Source organism: Spea bombifrons, chromosome 5 (assembly GCF_027358695.1).
Source record: "Spea bombifrons isolate aSpeBom1 chromosome 5, aSpeBom1.2.pri, whole genome shotgun sequence".
NCBI lineage: Eukaryota > Metazoa > Chordata > Amphibia > Anura > Pelobatidae > Spea > Spea bombifrons.
Genome location: NC_071091.1, coordinates 75,759,664 through 75,774,674, shown reverse-complemented (window position 1 = coordinate 75,774,674; position 15,011 = coordinate 75,759,664). Strand labels below are relative to the sequence as shown.

Below are 15,011 nucleotides of genomic sequence, written 5' to 3'. Positions count from 1 at the left end.
GTGAGGGAACATTAGTTGCAGGCTACCGTTATTTTTTTTTTTCTGCAGCTCCCAGCCTGTCAGAAAAAAACCCAAACCAGTTACTGTATGACCTGTCTGGTTTAAGGTCTAACTCTACCTGTGTTATGAATGCTATATGGTCTCTTAATTAAAATCATGATTAGCACTGATCTAATATACACAAAGCACATAAAATAAGCTTTGTTTCAATACCAACCGGCTCATCAAAACTGCACTAAACGAGACCACATTATATTTGCTGTTCCTGTCCGCCTCTGTTTTAGATGGCTATTTAGACATCATCCTGGTCTATTGACAATAGACTGATTACAATGACAGCCTGTTCACATGAAAATGGTTAAATATCATATCCATCTTGACAGGCCACATAATTTTTAAATATCAAGCCATCCTGCTGCAGATAATCAGCATCACCAAATTCTAGCTTTTAAACCATAAACTACTGAAGATACTGTATGCAAGAAACCCTATTTAGTTTTGCACATTACGCGTGATGAAACGAATACTATCTATGTGATCTTAATGTGACACTGATTATTCCATTCAAAACAGAGTAAATGGGTTTCTCACAAAATGACTAATTATCTAAAAATACATTTCAGGCTTTTTATTTACTACCTCAATATCGAGGCATTCAGCAACACCAAAAAATAAGCAGTGGCACTGCTCATGGCGCATTCACCATATTGAAAGGCAGCATGCCTTTCACAACATGGCGGCTCTCATTTGCTGGCCAAAAGCAATCACAGTAAAAAGGTTCCAAGAGAGTCTGTCCAGACTCTCCTGAAACCTCTGAGCTCCCCCTGCAGGCTGATCACAGGTAATGCAATCAGCAATCCAGGGCATTGGAACCCTGCTTACTGATCCTCTGTGATCAGTAAAATATTATTATTTATTATTTATTGTTTTATATAGCGCCATCAAATTCCGTAGCGATGTACAATGGGTAGACAGGACATAACAAGTAGTATGTAACATAACAAATTGACTAACAGAGACAACAGGTGAGGAGACTCATTAGACCAGGCAACGTTCTTCCAGTCTTACCTTGTCCAATTCTGGTGAGCCTGTGCACCCGGTGTGGTCTTCTGCTGCTGTAGCCCATCTGCTTCTTTTTTATAGAAAAAGCGGCACATTGACATATGGACTCTGCAGAACTTTATTTGATTTTATCATTTATGTGTACTCGGATATTTTAAAGCAATTCTCCTGAGGAAAACATCTTTGGCGAAACGTGTTGAGATACAGATGAAATAACATATAGACATCACCATCCAGATTCCATTGGATTTTTTACCCACTCTAAAGCGCATATGCATAACGTCTTGGTTATGCCACCACTACTGTAAGTGCATTCAGTTTTTATACTAAAGAGACATATGAAGATATTGCACCATTTGGGCTTTTGTCTGTCTTATAGATTTTAAAGAAGAAATAAAGAAACTTCACCATTTTAACTCCGGGTGAGCTCCTTATAGTCTGTGAGTGTGTTTATTACATCATTGTAGCTTTTATTTTATTTTTCCCACATGTACATGTGCCCCAATACTGATGTACTTGTATCCTGAACATTTTGAGTGTTGATTGGGCTGCGGCAGTACTTATCTGGGAAGTATTTACTCTCTCTGATAAATTTGTCACATTACTTTCACGTGACTGGTGATTTTTACCTTTTTATAGTACTGTTATGTATAGGGGCTGCTGAGCTGACCAGCTGCGATCTTCCCCTCCCATCAGAAGTCTTCTGTGTTTAACTGTACATGTGACGCTTCTGTTAAAAAGATACTTCAGTGTCCCTGGCTGGCTCCTGGAAAAAATGCATATTAAAGTACTTTGTAAGCACTCCAATACACATTCTTTAAGCCCTTAAAAACAAAGGCCTTTCCAAAAATAGGTGCTAATAGCATTTTCAACATTTCTTCAACATCCCTGTTCAACTGTCATTTTACCCTTTTAGCATACCCACACAATTTTTATTATTTTTTTAATGAAAATCTATACTTATCTTTATAATCCACCATTTAGTATATAAAAAAATGTATATATTTTTTTTCCCAAAAAAAAACCATTGTTTTACAGTTTCACCTTATATGCTAAGGGTCTTCATTTATTTTGGCAGTTATATGGGCAAATATTAAAAACTGTGCATATTGCTCTATGCTCACGCATCTGAAAACCACTACATAAAACGACATGTTTCTGAAAGGTAGACAACCTGGAGTATTCCACTATGTTCATTTTGATATATTTAATGCATCCATTTCCCCATCAATCTCTTGCAAAATTGGCTTCCCACCTAGCATATGTGCGACTGCACAAACACCCCTATTTGTATTCATCAGCACTCCCTGAGTACAGTAATGCCGCACATGCATTGGTTTCGAATGTTTTGGGGAAGCTTTGAGGCCAAAAATGGAACATGTGCATTTCCGCTTTCAAACTTGACAGTTACAGAGCCAATGCACTTTTTGGGACAGTTTAACAGCCCTCAAATTCGAATTACCCCAACAAAAATATATGTTTATGAGTAGAAGACAACCCAGAATATTTAGGTAGTGATTTATTCAGCAATATTTGCCAAAGTGTGTGGTAACTGTATTTGCACTTTTTATGCATACATTGCATTCTTTCTTTCTTTGACTCTAAAATTATTCTACCACCTCTGATTGTAAAGCGCTACAAAATCTGTTGGTGCTATATAAATAAATATCACTTTCTCACACATTCTCTCTGTTCTTGGCCGACCTCTTCCACATTCCTGTCTCCTTTCCCAAAGCTCTGCTTCTTTTATTGCCTCTGCCGCTTCTCCCCGTGATTTCTTTCTTTCTTCATCTGCTTCTCCTTGAACGAGGCCTCCCAGTGCACTTCTGCAAAAAAGGCGGGAAAAAGGCCCCTATGTGGAAACACTCCTGAAAGCCTGGTCAACAAAGCTGATACTGGGGAGAAACGGATGAAGAAAGAAGAGGCTAGCGAAGTGGAACTGGGGAAAGGAGACAAGGACACAGAAGCTGTCAGCGAAGGTAGAACAGTGCGTGCCTCAGTATATAGCGATAAGTGTAATGCTGTACCACCGTCAGTGCGTGCCTCAGTATATAGTGATAGGTGTCATGCTGTACCACCGTCAGTGCGTGCCTCAGTATATAATGATAAGTTATCCTGCACTACTGTCAATATCTGTCTCTGTATATAATAACAGTTATGCTGTACCCCTGTCGATGTCTGCCTCAGTATATAATGATAACAGTTATGCCGTACCCCTGTCAATGTTTGCCTAACAGTACAAGCTATGCAGTTTTAAAGTGTGTGGGGGGGGCACATACAGGATCCACCCCAGGTACTCTAGGTATGCCCCTGGGTAGGGAGACTTGTTCAGGGACACTACATTGTCCAAGAATGAAGGTGCCCGGGACCAGGGACAGTGCGCCCCCACTTTATGTGCTCTCTAGCCCTTGAGAGGATACACATATGGCAGACAATCGTGAGGGGTTCCTCTATAAGGCAGCTTTTTCAAAATCTGAGTGTTACCTTAATCGACCTTGGAAGCAAGAGCAAGAGTACAAGGTTGCACACAACAAACAAAATATGCCAGGATTTTGTGAACACGTGGGTATAATCAGGCTCGGACTGGCCATCGGGCACACCGGCCATTTGCCCGGTGGGCAGGGCGGCTCAGGGCCGTTTTGACGTAGGGGCTGATGGAGCTGCAGCCCGCAGCAACTGCGACCGGGTCCGGGACTTGGAGGTACGCGCTTACACTGGTAAATCACAAAGCGCAACACCACACCACTTTTTCTTCTGTGCCTCTGCCCTATAAAAGTAGTTTCTGAAATACGCCCACAACTGTGTGTAAAATATACCGTATATATGTGTGTGTGTGTGTGAGAGATATATAGATATATATATATACACACACACATCTATAAATCTATATATATATATATATATTGCTGTGTTTTTCACTAATAAATCCATTTCTAACAGCATAGCCTTTCTGTAATTGGAGCCGGAGTGTGAGTGTATATGTATATATCTCTCATGCGTTGGAAGCCTTGGCACAAATCGCTCCCATGTGGTAGTTTTCGGAGCAGCGAGTCTTCCACATCCATAGAGGGAGCTTCCTCTCCTGCCTGGCGTTGTGCGCGCGTTTCCTTGTGAGGGATACACACAGAGGGCACGGCTCTTCCCTCTCACCCCCCGTATATCCTCCTCCTAGCTGTAGGTCGCCCCGGTTGTTCTCGCAGCATTTCCGGGCCGGACCGAACCTGGGACGCGGCGTTCTCAGGTGACGTCATACGGCGCTATTGTCACAAGGTTCCGAGAGAGAAGCCGCGGATGTGTTAATGGATTCCAGGCCTGGTTTTCAGAGAGGGCTGGGAGGTAGCGGGGGAAACAGCAATGATATATATGCCTTCGGCGGCTCATCCTCCAGCTCCCCGGCTCAGGCCCGGCGGCGGAAGCAACCCCCTCGGCCGGCGGACTTTAAACTGCAGGTTATCATTATCGGCTCCAGGGGAGTCGGCAAAACCAGCCTAATGGAGAGGTTTACAGACGACACTTTCTGCGAGGCTTGTAAATCCACAGTGGGTGAGTAGCGGGGGTGCCGGGGAGCCCCAGACGTGGCCCGTGTAGTGGGGGGTTATTACTGTGACTGGCCTTATTTACTGGTGTATGGATCGCTCACAGGGTAATGCAGACCAGTGTGCAGCAATGTGACAGATGACAAATTACCTCTTTAACTCCCTCGCTTAATTCAATGTGTAAGCAGTCTGATTTAACTATACATTATACGGGACCAGTGAGGCAGAAGCTCACTGTGGTTTGACTTTTCATAATTTCAAGTCTGAAACTCTTCTTTTAGTAAATATGCATTTAGTAGTTAAACATTTCAACCGCCTGCCTCGCCTCTGTGTACATTATAAAGGCAAAGCCTTATGATTTCAGCCGGGCAAGCGGATGTGGACACTAGCCGGCCCAGCACGTTAGAAGAGCCTCGAGTCATCTTGTTATTTTTGTCTTTTGGGTATTTTTGGACCTGTCTTCTCAGAGGGGTCAAGCACCGGGACAGCGAGCTAGCTTGCCCAATGCTGTTTACAAGTCCCGGTCTTGGGGGTCACAGGTGGCTTCCTACAGCCCCGGGGGAAACTCTTACTTTAGTAAACTATTCGACAATTGGAGATCACAAGGCAGGATCTTCTCCTTATCTGCTGGGCTAGACACGTTGTTATAGCACTAGTCTTAATGTTATTAATTATTCATGTCTCCTTGTAATAGCGCTCCAAAATCTATTAGCATCCTACCCCAAAAGCTCTGTGCACCTGCTGGGCTCTACCTAAATAAGGGTGGCTTTGATAATGCTTTGCTCGGGGAACGTACAAGTCACGTTGTTGTGTCTGATTATTCGGAGAGACGGCTACTAAAGAATGTACTGTTCATGGTCTCCAAGATGTAATTTCACAGCTGGGCTCTAGAATCCCTTCCCCCCAAATCACAACATTCATCTGTCAATCAGCTGCAACATGCGGACATTGGCAAGGCGTTTTCCAGCAGTTAGAGCAGATATGCCACGGAGGGCTACTTATTACACGGTCAAGGCATTTACAATACAAGCCTACACGTTATTATGCGAGCAAGAAACTTTTTACATACACTGCACTGTTACAAAGTATTTCTCGGCACATGTAATATGAATAATGAAATTGTGAAAAGATGTAAGGGGTCGTTTTGTTCCATTTTCAGAATAACATTGTTTTGATTTTTTTTTTCTTTTAGGTGGGATTCACAGGTTTTACACTATATGTTTTTGTAACCTAGCAGAGGTGTAATAGGACACATACGACTCATTCTTCCTCAGCTTCCTGCATTCTTGGACAAGCTCTATTTATTTATTTTACAATAAAGGGATTTAGGGCTAATTATTTCTGAGGATTTAAAGGTAGGCAGCAGGTAATGCTAGCAGAATGCTTGGTTGTATAGCGAGAGGTATTAGCAGTAGGAAGAGGGAAGTGCTCATGCCGTTGTACAGATCACTGGTGAGACCTCACTTGGAGTATTGTGTACAGTACTGGAGACCATATCTCCAGAAGGATGTATCACAACAAGGGGACATAGTCTTAAATTATAGAAGGTCTAAAAGTAATATCAGGAAAGATTACTTACTGAGAGGGTAGAGGATGTATGGAATAGCCCTCCAGCAGAAGTAGAGGAGGTTAATACACTGAATGAGTTTAAGCAAGTATGGGATCCCCCCCAATTGTTTACCCGTTTATTGACAGTGGCTTCTTAATCCTGGGTTTGGTGCCTGAACACAGACTTTCTGTGCATGTGTTCCGATTGCCTAGGTTTAGTATGTGAATGATGCAGCTGGGCAATAATCCGTTGGGTTTTACATGTGCCTCCGAAACAGGAAACGTTATCTGTTATCTTATCATGTTTCCATACTTCACACATGCCTCCTTTATGTGAGTCAAACTAGATAAGGAAAGGGAGGCTGTAAACTTTGAAAACTGTGCTTGCGCAGGAAATCAGGCAGACAGAGGTAAAATCACAACAATTAAAGTCTGGTTCAGATAGTATCATTCATTTAATAATTGTATCATTATTCATGGAAACACAGCAGTGTAACCTTGTATTTGTTTCACCCTTCGCTTGATTCCAAAGCAGGGCATGGTGTAAAGTAATACTAGTGTCTCTGCTTCTACATACAGAATTAGACATTAACATGTAGGCTGTGGGCTTTTCCTATGAGACTCCAGGCTCACAAACAATTCGGGGCCCGCAAGCTTCCAGGTGAAATGCTCTGTTCTAAACATAAACTGGCGTCTCCTATGATACTTTCATTGGAATAAGACTAAGCTTTATTTATTCATCTTTCCGATTCTACCAATAATAACATTTAATATTTCAGTAATACTGTGATAAGAAAATGCTGCTCAACTTAATGTATTAAAACAAAAAAATACTGTTCTTGCTTAGAAATGACAAATTACTGCACCATTATTGCAGGGTGACATGGGGTTGTGGGGGATTTTAGAACGCGACGCTCTATTGGCGGGATGATAGAATATAAATATGAGTATTATGAGATAGTTTAATTGCGTAAAGCAAACCGCTGCACTGACCTTGAGTCTGGTGAGCTAAAGGCGTAATGGAAGAACTGATGAACACCCACCCGTGAGGTATTATTTTGTGGGGTAAAGTTACCCTATCAGACAGGGGGTGAACTATTAAGGTGTAATTTGAAGCCTTCTGGCTTATCAGGCGGCTGTCAAGGTTCTTAAAATTAAGTTTGGGCGCTTTGGGTATAGGCCAAGAGCTCAAATGTATATATAATATATATCTGCTGATAAGTTTGTTATTGTTTTTTGTTGCTAAACTAACTATAAAAGACCACAACCTGTTTTGTCCAAGTTGCTGTCATGTGTTTTATTTCCTAAAGCTTTGGTTATGTCCCTTACAGCCTCATGTATGTCTTTAAACCTGTTCAGGGTATATTGAAAGGAGGTAGCAGTAGGTTTTCTAAGCTAACACTTAATCTCTTTGAATTATTTACTTTATAATTCATTTGGTGGTAAAATTACTAGATAAAACTTTTGTGTTTTTCCCAAAATAAGCAGTCGGAGGCAGAGGAAGCAGCAGATTGGGCAGGGGAGGCTCAATGGCTGGCCTGCTTACAAGCGACAACGGAGCTCACGTGACACTGTCTGATTTATTGCCTTTAGTCTGTGTGACTGTCTTGATTTACCATTGGCAGATGGTGTGGCGAGTTGGGCATTAGAGTTTGAAAACTTGCTATAAATTGTTACTTGACTCCTGTAGTAGTTTCAGTATCTGTAATGGTGGAGGAAGTCTGGGCTTAAACAACAACGGCTGCAGCGGTGCTGGGCTTCTTATCTGAAGCAGGTGTCTACGTGAAAACGTGCCCCAAAACCAGCAGCACAATTGATCAGGGTGGCATTGAAACATAGAATCTGGCAGCAGATAAGGACTATTCGCCCATCTACTCTGCCCATTTTTCCTAATGTAGAGACTCAGACTCTACATCGCTTCGCCTATCCCATACGTGTTTACATTCCCTTAGCCTCTACCACTTCTGCTAAGAGGTTGTTCCATGTACCTACCACTCTTTCAGTGAACTAAAACATCCTTACATTACATCTAAAACTAATCATGCACAGATAGACGCCGCAGTCCTTGGTGTAGCCTTTCAGTTAAATGTCCACCGCAAAGTATGTATTTGGCAATCCCAGGTAGGATGGTCACACGTTTGTGCAGTGAATAGGAGCAGCCTGCAATGTCAAGTTATGAGTGGTGTGCTCCGTCTTCATACAATGAATCCCTCTTGTGTATTATGTGCTTAAAATAGAAGGCGTTCATGCTGCTGCTGTGAATGGGGAATGCTGCTTCCTGTGGGGGGAGAATTGCTTCCCCGTAGAGAACGGTTTGGCTGTCCCAGCTGATAGTGAATGGAGACGCGCTTAGAGTAAAGGAAGCGCTCTGAGATTCTGAAGGACTGCTACCCGTGCATGACGGCCTTCTCAGTCCCACTTGGATGAAACTCTCCTTTCAGCAGCAGCCATGAGTAAAGTGTGTAGAGACATTCAGGGCAATAAAGTCTGAATCTGAATGGTAATAGATAACCCTTGCTGAGCTTTAGTGTACTATAGATATGGTATGTGTCATTCATAATGTCCTAATGAGTACGGTATATTACATTCATTTAAGCTGTAATTAAATTGAAGAAATGTAGAGAGTTCATTTACTGGTAGGATCCGCTTCATATAATTGATCTTCTGCACTAGAAAATATTGAAGTTTATTACAGCTCAGTTTGTCGGACGGTCAACAATGTGGTCTTTTTAACAGCATCTGTCTGCATTATGGTTCTATGAAACATTAGAATTAGGGGCTTTATAATAATACAGGAGCAGATCTACTAATTTAGATGGTATCATATTAAAGTTAAAGGTACTTTACCCCTGCACATGGTCCATCGTACCTGATTAGGTATATCTAGGGAATTAGAATTCACAAAGTGATTCTCGCGGTATAAGACGCCTCTGGAATCATCATACTTGGATGTTGAATTTTGTCTGGGTTTCCTGTGTGTGATTTAACACTTTTTCTATAAAAATATTTACAGTAAAAAAAAAGATTTATATAGCAAGAGACTAATGTGTACAAATACCACGCTATGTGATTCAAACTTCTGCCAGCTTCTAAAGAGACAAATAGTCATAAGAAGCTCCTATCATTGTTCTAGACTATTAAATATCCTCCTGCTGCTCTCCTAATTCTGTTAAGCTGCTCTCAACGTTTGAACCCTTATTGCCATCATTATGCTTGGTATTAATATGAAGAATCCTTGTTCTGGCAGCAATCACCTTTATTCTGATTGCTGGGCGCAATATATTGTATATAGTAGTTCTATTTAAATAATGAGATGGTTTTCACGCTGTACACCAGTAATGCCATAGGTTTGATGCCACAACAAGCTGAGTGTATTCATGAACAGATTTCAGGACACTTTGAGGTTGTGGAAGAGTAACGTTTCTGTTATTGCATGTTGCTCTGCTTGTCGCTAATGTGGAATAATCCAAAGCTATCTGAAAGCAATTTAAAACATGTCTGAAAAGATGATGATCCCGATCATCATGGGCGCCAAGTTTTGGTAGACAATAAACTATTATTGCTACGTTTTAAAATACGGTATGTGCAGTGGACCTGTGCTTGGTAAACAGTAGGGTTTATAGCTATATGATGTTTACATAGAGTCTAAGTATAAACATTCCTATTTAATTTTTTGTATTTTCTTTTCCTCAGGAGTTGACTTTAAAATAAAAACTGTGGAACTAAGAGGGAAGAAAATTAGATTACAGATATGGTAAGTATATAGTGAAAATGATCTTATTTGCATAATTGTATTTGATTTTGTTTGTGGGACCACAAGGGAAGAGTCTCCTCCTGAGCCTACAAAGGTAGGTAAGCTGGGATGGAATCCTAAATGTTGCTGGAATCTTTTGGGTTATATTACTGTCTTTTGTTTCCAACATGGGCTTGGAGATAATCTCATGTGTCCAAACTAACATTAAAGGGACAGTCAGCCCCATTTTTTTTTATTTTAAACAGTTTGCATGTCCTCTGTGAGATTTATGAAGGAACGCTGCTGGGTTGTCAGTCTCTTTCTTTGCGATACATTACTTTGATATTGAGACAACAAGAAAGGAGTAATCGGTTTTTATATATATAAAAAAAAAAACAAATCTCCTAAATAAGAAGAAAACAAGCTACCTGATCTGCCTGTTGCATAACTGCAAAGTACTTGTGAGTTTTTTTTTGACCATTAGGAAATGTGTCCTCGACTTCTCTTCTGTAGTAGACTTGTTGTGTGTTAAACCCCTCTACTTTAGTGGAACATTCCATTCCTTCCGGACATATTAAGATCTACACTGGGTAGTAGGCACTTATTTATAAATGATTGGATGGGGAGTAGCTTGTGCCAGCAATACACCTGCTATCCCAATGATAAGAGGAACTGTCATCCTGAGATAAAACCCAAAACAGTTATTTACTACTAAGATAAGCCAAAATGAGATCATCTAATGCTGGAGGGGCTACATTTTATGTCCTTATTTATTTTTAACTATGCATGACACTGATGATACTGGCTTTTGCAATGCTATTGTAATTAACATAAAAGTAGTAGAGATGCTTTGCCGACATGTAAGTGTTGTGTGTATCACCCACTGTCTTGCATTGTATGACATTATAACTAATCCAGATAATGCATCTCTTGAAAGCTAATGTCTATATAGTTCATCTCATTCACTAACGCTCCTTTTTCATTCACTCACTGTGCATATTTTTTGTTTCATCTTCCTGTTTGCTTGTTTGGCTTCCGATTAACTTAAGTGGCACTTACTCAGTGGCTTCATCATTCATCTATAGCTTGAGTGCATGTGGCGTGTCTTGGTCCGTCATCTTTGTGTCCTTGTTTGGAAAGCTGCATCTTCATGCCTGGTTGTCTAACATCACTTTCAAGGAGAGACCGTGGGCAGAAAAAGGAGGTAAATCCATGCATATGACATTTCATTCCATCTAACCTCTGTGTGACTGTTACAGAGCATGCAAATAACATTATCACTATGTTTTTGTGTTTATTATACAGGATATTATACACTAGTGCTGTAGAGGGTTATGTATACTGGTTACAACATGGTTATTAAAGGGACAGTCTACTGCCCTAAACAGCCTCCCCAGACATAAATGCATATTAAAACACTCGGTAGGTACTTTAATATACATGTTCTATTTCTGTGGTAGTTTAAAAAAAAAAAAAAAAAAAAATCCATGCGGTGGGTGTGGCCAATGGTACATGCATGTGGGGGTCTCATTTTACCCCCATGGAAATCTTGTGCGAGCGCTAATGGAGATGAGCCTTACATGTAGTCCTGAGCAAGGAGATGAGTTTAGGCAAATGCTTCCGCTGCAAGGGATGGCGGCTGGTGGGTAGGGACCAGTGCTAAATGCATAGAGAGAGAGGTAATCGTTGAAGTTGTGTATGGTTGTCACAAATACATGTACGGGCTTTGTCGTGAAGGGGTTAAGGTATCCAGTGTGCTGTCCATTGCAGCATGGGGGGGGGGCATGCTCATAGAAGCTTATCCCAAACATTTCTTGATACTTTATCAAAGGCATGTTGGGAAATAGAGTAATAAATAATAATAATGATTAAACTTTACAATAGCAATTTGGAATCTCAGGTGTCGATGAGAACTGGGTTTTAATGGCAATAACAGCAGTCATATATTTGATCTGAGACCTTTCCGCTCCTGTGTGCGTCATTCCTAAAAAAAAATTATGGCACAGCACATTTTATGCCACATAGGTTTACATTATATCGATAAGCAATCTGAATGTTCACAGGTCAGTATGGAAATGTTTTGTTAAATGTCCTGTTTTTTTATTATTATTTTCATTCAGCTTTCATTATAGTTTTATATCCAGGTTCCTTGTTGTACGTTGATTAACCCTTGCTCTTGTTGTAGCAGCTAGTTTGTGTTTACAGATCTGGTAGTAATTATAGTAGTCGGGGGTTCTTGAGGCAGTTGTACACCCACACGTACTAATTTTTGAATATGCAGTAGGCTGCACAACATAGGATTCTTTCCTCCTATGCCTCGCAGAGATATTCGAGCGGTTCCGTGTAGTGGCTGTACAGACATGCATTGTGTAACAATTTCTGTAGGTGTAATGATGTAAACCGCTGTTCTGATTTGTGATGGGATGCGTGGGGATTTTACTCGTGGTGTTATCCATATTTGTAAATGACCGTTTCTTCTTTGTGTCTTATAGGGACACAGCTGGCCAGGAAAGATTCAATAGCATAACATCCGCCTACTACAGGAGTGCCAAGGGTATCATTTTAGTCTATGATATCACCAAGAGGGAGACTTTTGAGGATTTACCCAAATGGATGAAGATGATTGACAAGGTGTGTTTTGGATGGTCTCATTAGAATGTGCTGTTCACAATTAACTTCACGACCACAACCATGCATATAGAATGTAGTTGCTCTCACTCCTGAACACGTACTTCCAGTGTTTATGAATGCATGTGATGCCTAGTTCTCCAAACTGACCAGATAACCACAGTTTAACAGTTTTTTTTTTTTTACCCATCTACCTATCCTTCCTGCTAGATCCAAAAAAAGAAAAAAAAACAAATGATGCTATTTTTTGGCTTTTTCCAAAAATATATAATAAAATAAAAGTACATATCTTTATATAAATTATATTTTTACATATCTCAGTTTCAGATCTTATTGTTGTAAAAATGCATTTTCTGTTTTCGTAGCTGCCTGAGGTAATATTTGTATTAAATCTTTTGTTGTTTTTCCTAGTATGCATCAGAAGAAGCAGAACTTCTTCTGGTAGGCAATAAGCTGGACTGTGAAATTGACAGGGAAGTTACAAGGCAACAGGGAGAAAAGGTAATACCAAAGAGCTGAAACCCTCAACTCTCCTGCAAAAGATCCACTTTACTTCTTTTTCTTTTTTGTTTGTAAAGTTTTAAATTTTAAACCATTCATTTCAGTCTATAATTTGATGTCATGTCACAGTTTGCACAACAGATCAGTGGGATGCGTTTCTGTGAAGCAAGTGCCAAGGACAATTTCAATGTTGATGAAATATTTTTGAAACTGGTTGATGACATATTAAAAAAGGTAAAATTGTGTGTGTGTGTATAATTTATTTTATTTTTATACAATTATGTTAAAGTAGATTGCTGTGCTGAAATGTGCAAAGTCAGTACAGGTTCTGACCACAGCTTTACTTTATCTCTTATTAAAAAAAAAAAAAAAATGTCCATGTGGGAAATTAAATTTGGGTTTGACCACTGCCATGCCATCCTTACACGATTTATTCTTTATTCAGATGCCTCTGGAACTGATGCGGAGTGAATTATCCAACAGTATTCTGTCTCTTCAACCAGAACCTGAAGTCCCACCAGAATTGCCTCCACCTAGGCCTCATGTTCGTTGTTGTTGACTTTGCTTCTCTCTGTCAGACATGGCAGAACCTTGGCATTCTGCAATACAATCACTAGGAAAGCTCCGGTTTTTGAACTTCTATTTCAGAGCTGTGTTTATATGCAAAGCGTCAGCCCATGGGTCAGTATGGGAAGTAATAATTGTCTTTCCTTGTCCAGAGTTTGCACGCTAGGTGGAAGTTGCTCTGGAATGGAAAGTTTTGCCCACCGTCTTGGGCTCTCTAATGCCATGGTTCTTGGAATTTCCCGTTCTCAGCTCAGCCTGCTGTGTTGTGGTTAAGTGTTTAAATCTTGGTTTTATCAGCTCAAAGTGTGGACAGGCTTGTCTGTCTTTAAAAATTAAAATTACTCTAAATTTTTTTTTTTTTTTTTTTATTTGTTTCTTTCCTTCCTGTATTTAGACACATGTATGGTGCTTTGCTAAATTTATCATTGGATTTAAAATGTAATGGCCTCCAAGGAAAATGCTTCCTTAAACATTATTATAATATTTAGTTTATTATATTAAGCAAACAGTTTTTTGTTTTTTTTCTCTAGTAGTTACTGGAACTGCCATGAATATTTTTCCAGTAGTTTTATTTTATTTGGAATATTATTTATTAACATATAAGTTGTATGAAGGATATGTTTGTTTCAATCACTCCAAGAGTTTGCACTTTGCTTTGTCAAAGCTGCCTGCTCCTTTGTATAAAGCTACATGAACATAATGTTTTTCTGAACGCAGTCCAGAAATTTGTGGTATTAAGGCACATTGGACAGGGCTAACACAGTATGTTGTTAGTGGGTTCCAGAGACTATTTTATGATGTAACATTAAATGTGGTCACATGGAAGAAACGACTGAATATAAAAGCTGCTGACAATTAAAAAGCAGCCTCGCTGTTCCAAATGGAGACTAATCACACTGAAACAATGTTGTTTTTTTTCTATTAACCTACCAAATATGTGCATTTAATTGCCATTTTTTATGGGAGGGTTGAAAGGCTTACATTTTATTTTTCCGGAAAACCAGAACATACACCGAAGTGGCACATATGGTGGATTTGTGAACTTTGTCTATGGTATCTTTTTAAATGCACTGTAAAAATCCAGTATTGGGGAAACAGTGATAAGATATCCATTTGGATAAGTGTGTGTCCTGTGGTATTTGAAACATTATAGTATTTCTAACTAATGAAGTGAAAATAAACTTTTTTTTTTTATTATTTATGGATGGCCGTTTACTGTCTCTTCATTTCTCATCAGTCACATCGTGAGGAGTGAACGCTGATGTGTGTGTATACATGGCAGTAAAGTCTTAAACATATATAACCAAGGGCAGTGTCACATTTCATATACTCGGTGACAAATAGGTTAAGAAATGTAAAACATTTAATACAATCAGAGTTTTGGGCTCCCCAAGCAGCTGCTTAAACTGCTTATATTGGCAGCGCTACTTTTGAGG

General features: G+C 39.9%; 1 protein-coding gene across 1 annotated transcript; it reads left to right on the top strand.

The window, feature by feature from the left end:
- Nucleotides 1-4,217: 4,217 nt before the first annotated feature.
- Nucleotides 4,218-14,771, top strand: RAB12 (RAB12, member RAS oncogene family). The gene is made up of 6 exons (XM_053466473.1): nucleotides 4,218-4,605; nucleotides 9,840-9,900; nucleotides 12,372-12,510; nucleotides 12,919-13,008; nucleotides 13,138-13,242; nucleotides 13,454-14,771. The coding sequence occupies exons 1-6, from the start codon at nucleotides 4,362-4,364 to the stop codon at nucleotides 13,565-13,567; spliced, it is 753 nt and encodes a 250-aa protein (XP_053322448.1). The 5' UTR covers nucleotides 4,218-4,361; the 3' UTR covers nucleotides 13,568-14,771.
- The last annotated feature ends 240 nt before the right edge of the window (nucleotides 14,772-15,011 follow it).

Bases quoted from the DNA above. Each gene is read 5' to 3' on its own strand.
- RAB12 (XM_053466473.1), top strand. From the start codon at position 4,362: ATGGATTCCAGGCCTGGTTTTCAGAGAGGGCTGGGAGGTAGCGGGGGA. The intron at 4,606-9,839 runs GTGAGTAGCGGG...TCTTTTCCTCAG, and splicing joins GGCTTGTAAATCCACAGTGG to GAGTTGACTTTAAAATAAAA. The intron at 9,901-12,371 runs GTAAGTATATAG...TGTGTCTTATAG, and splicing joins AAAATTAGATTACAGATATG to GGACACAGCTGGCCAGGAAA.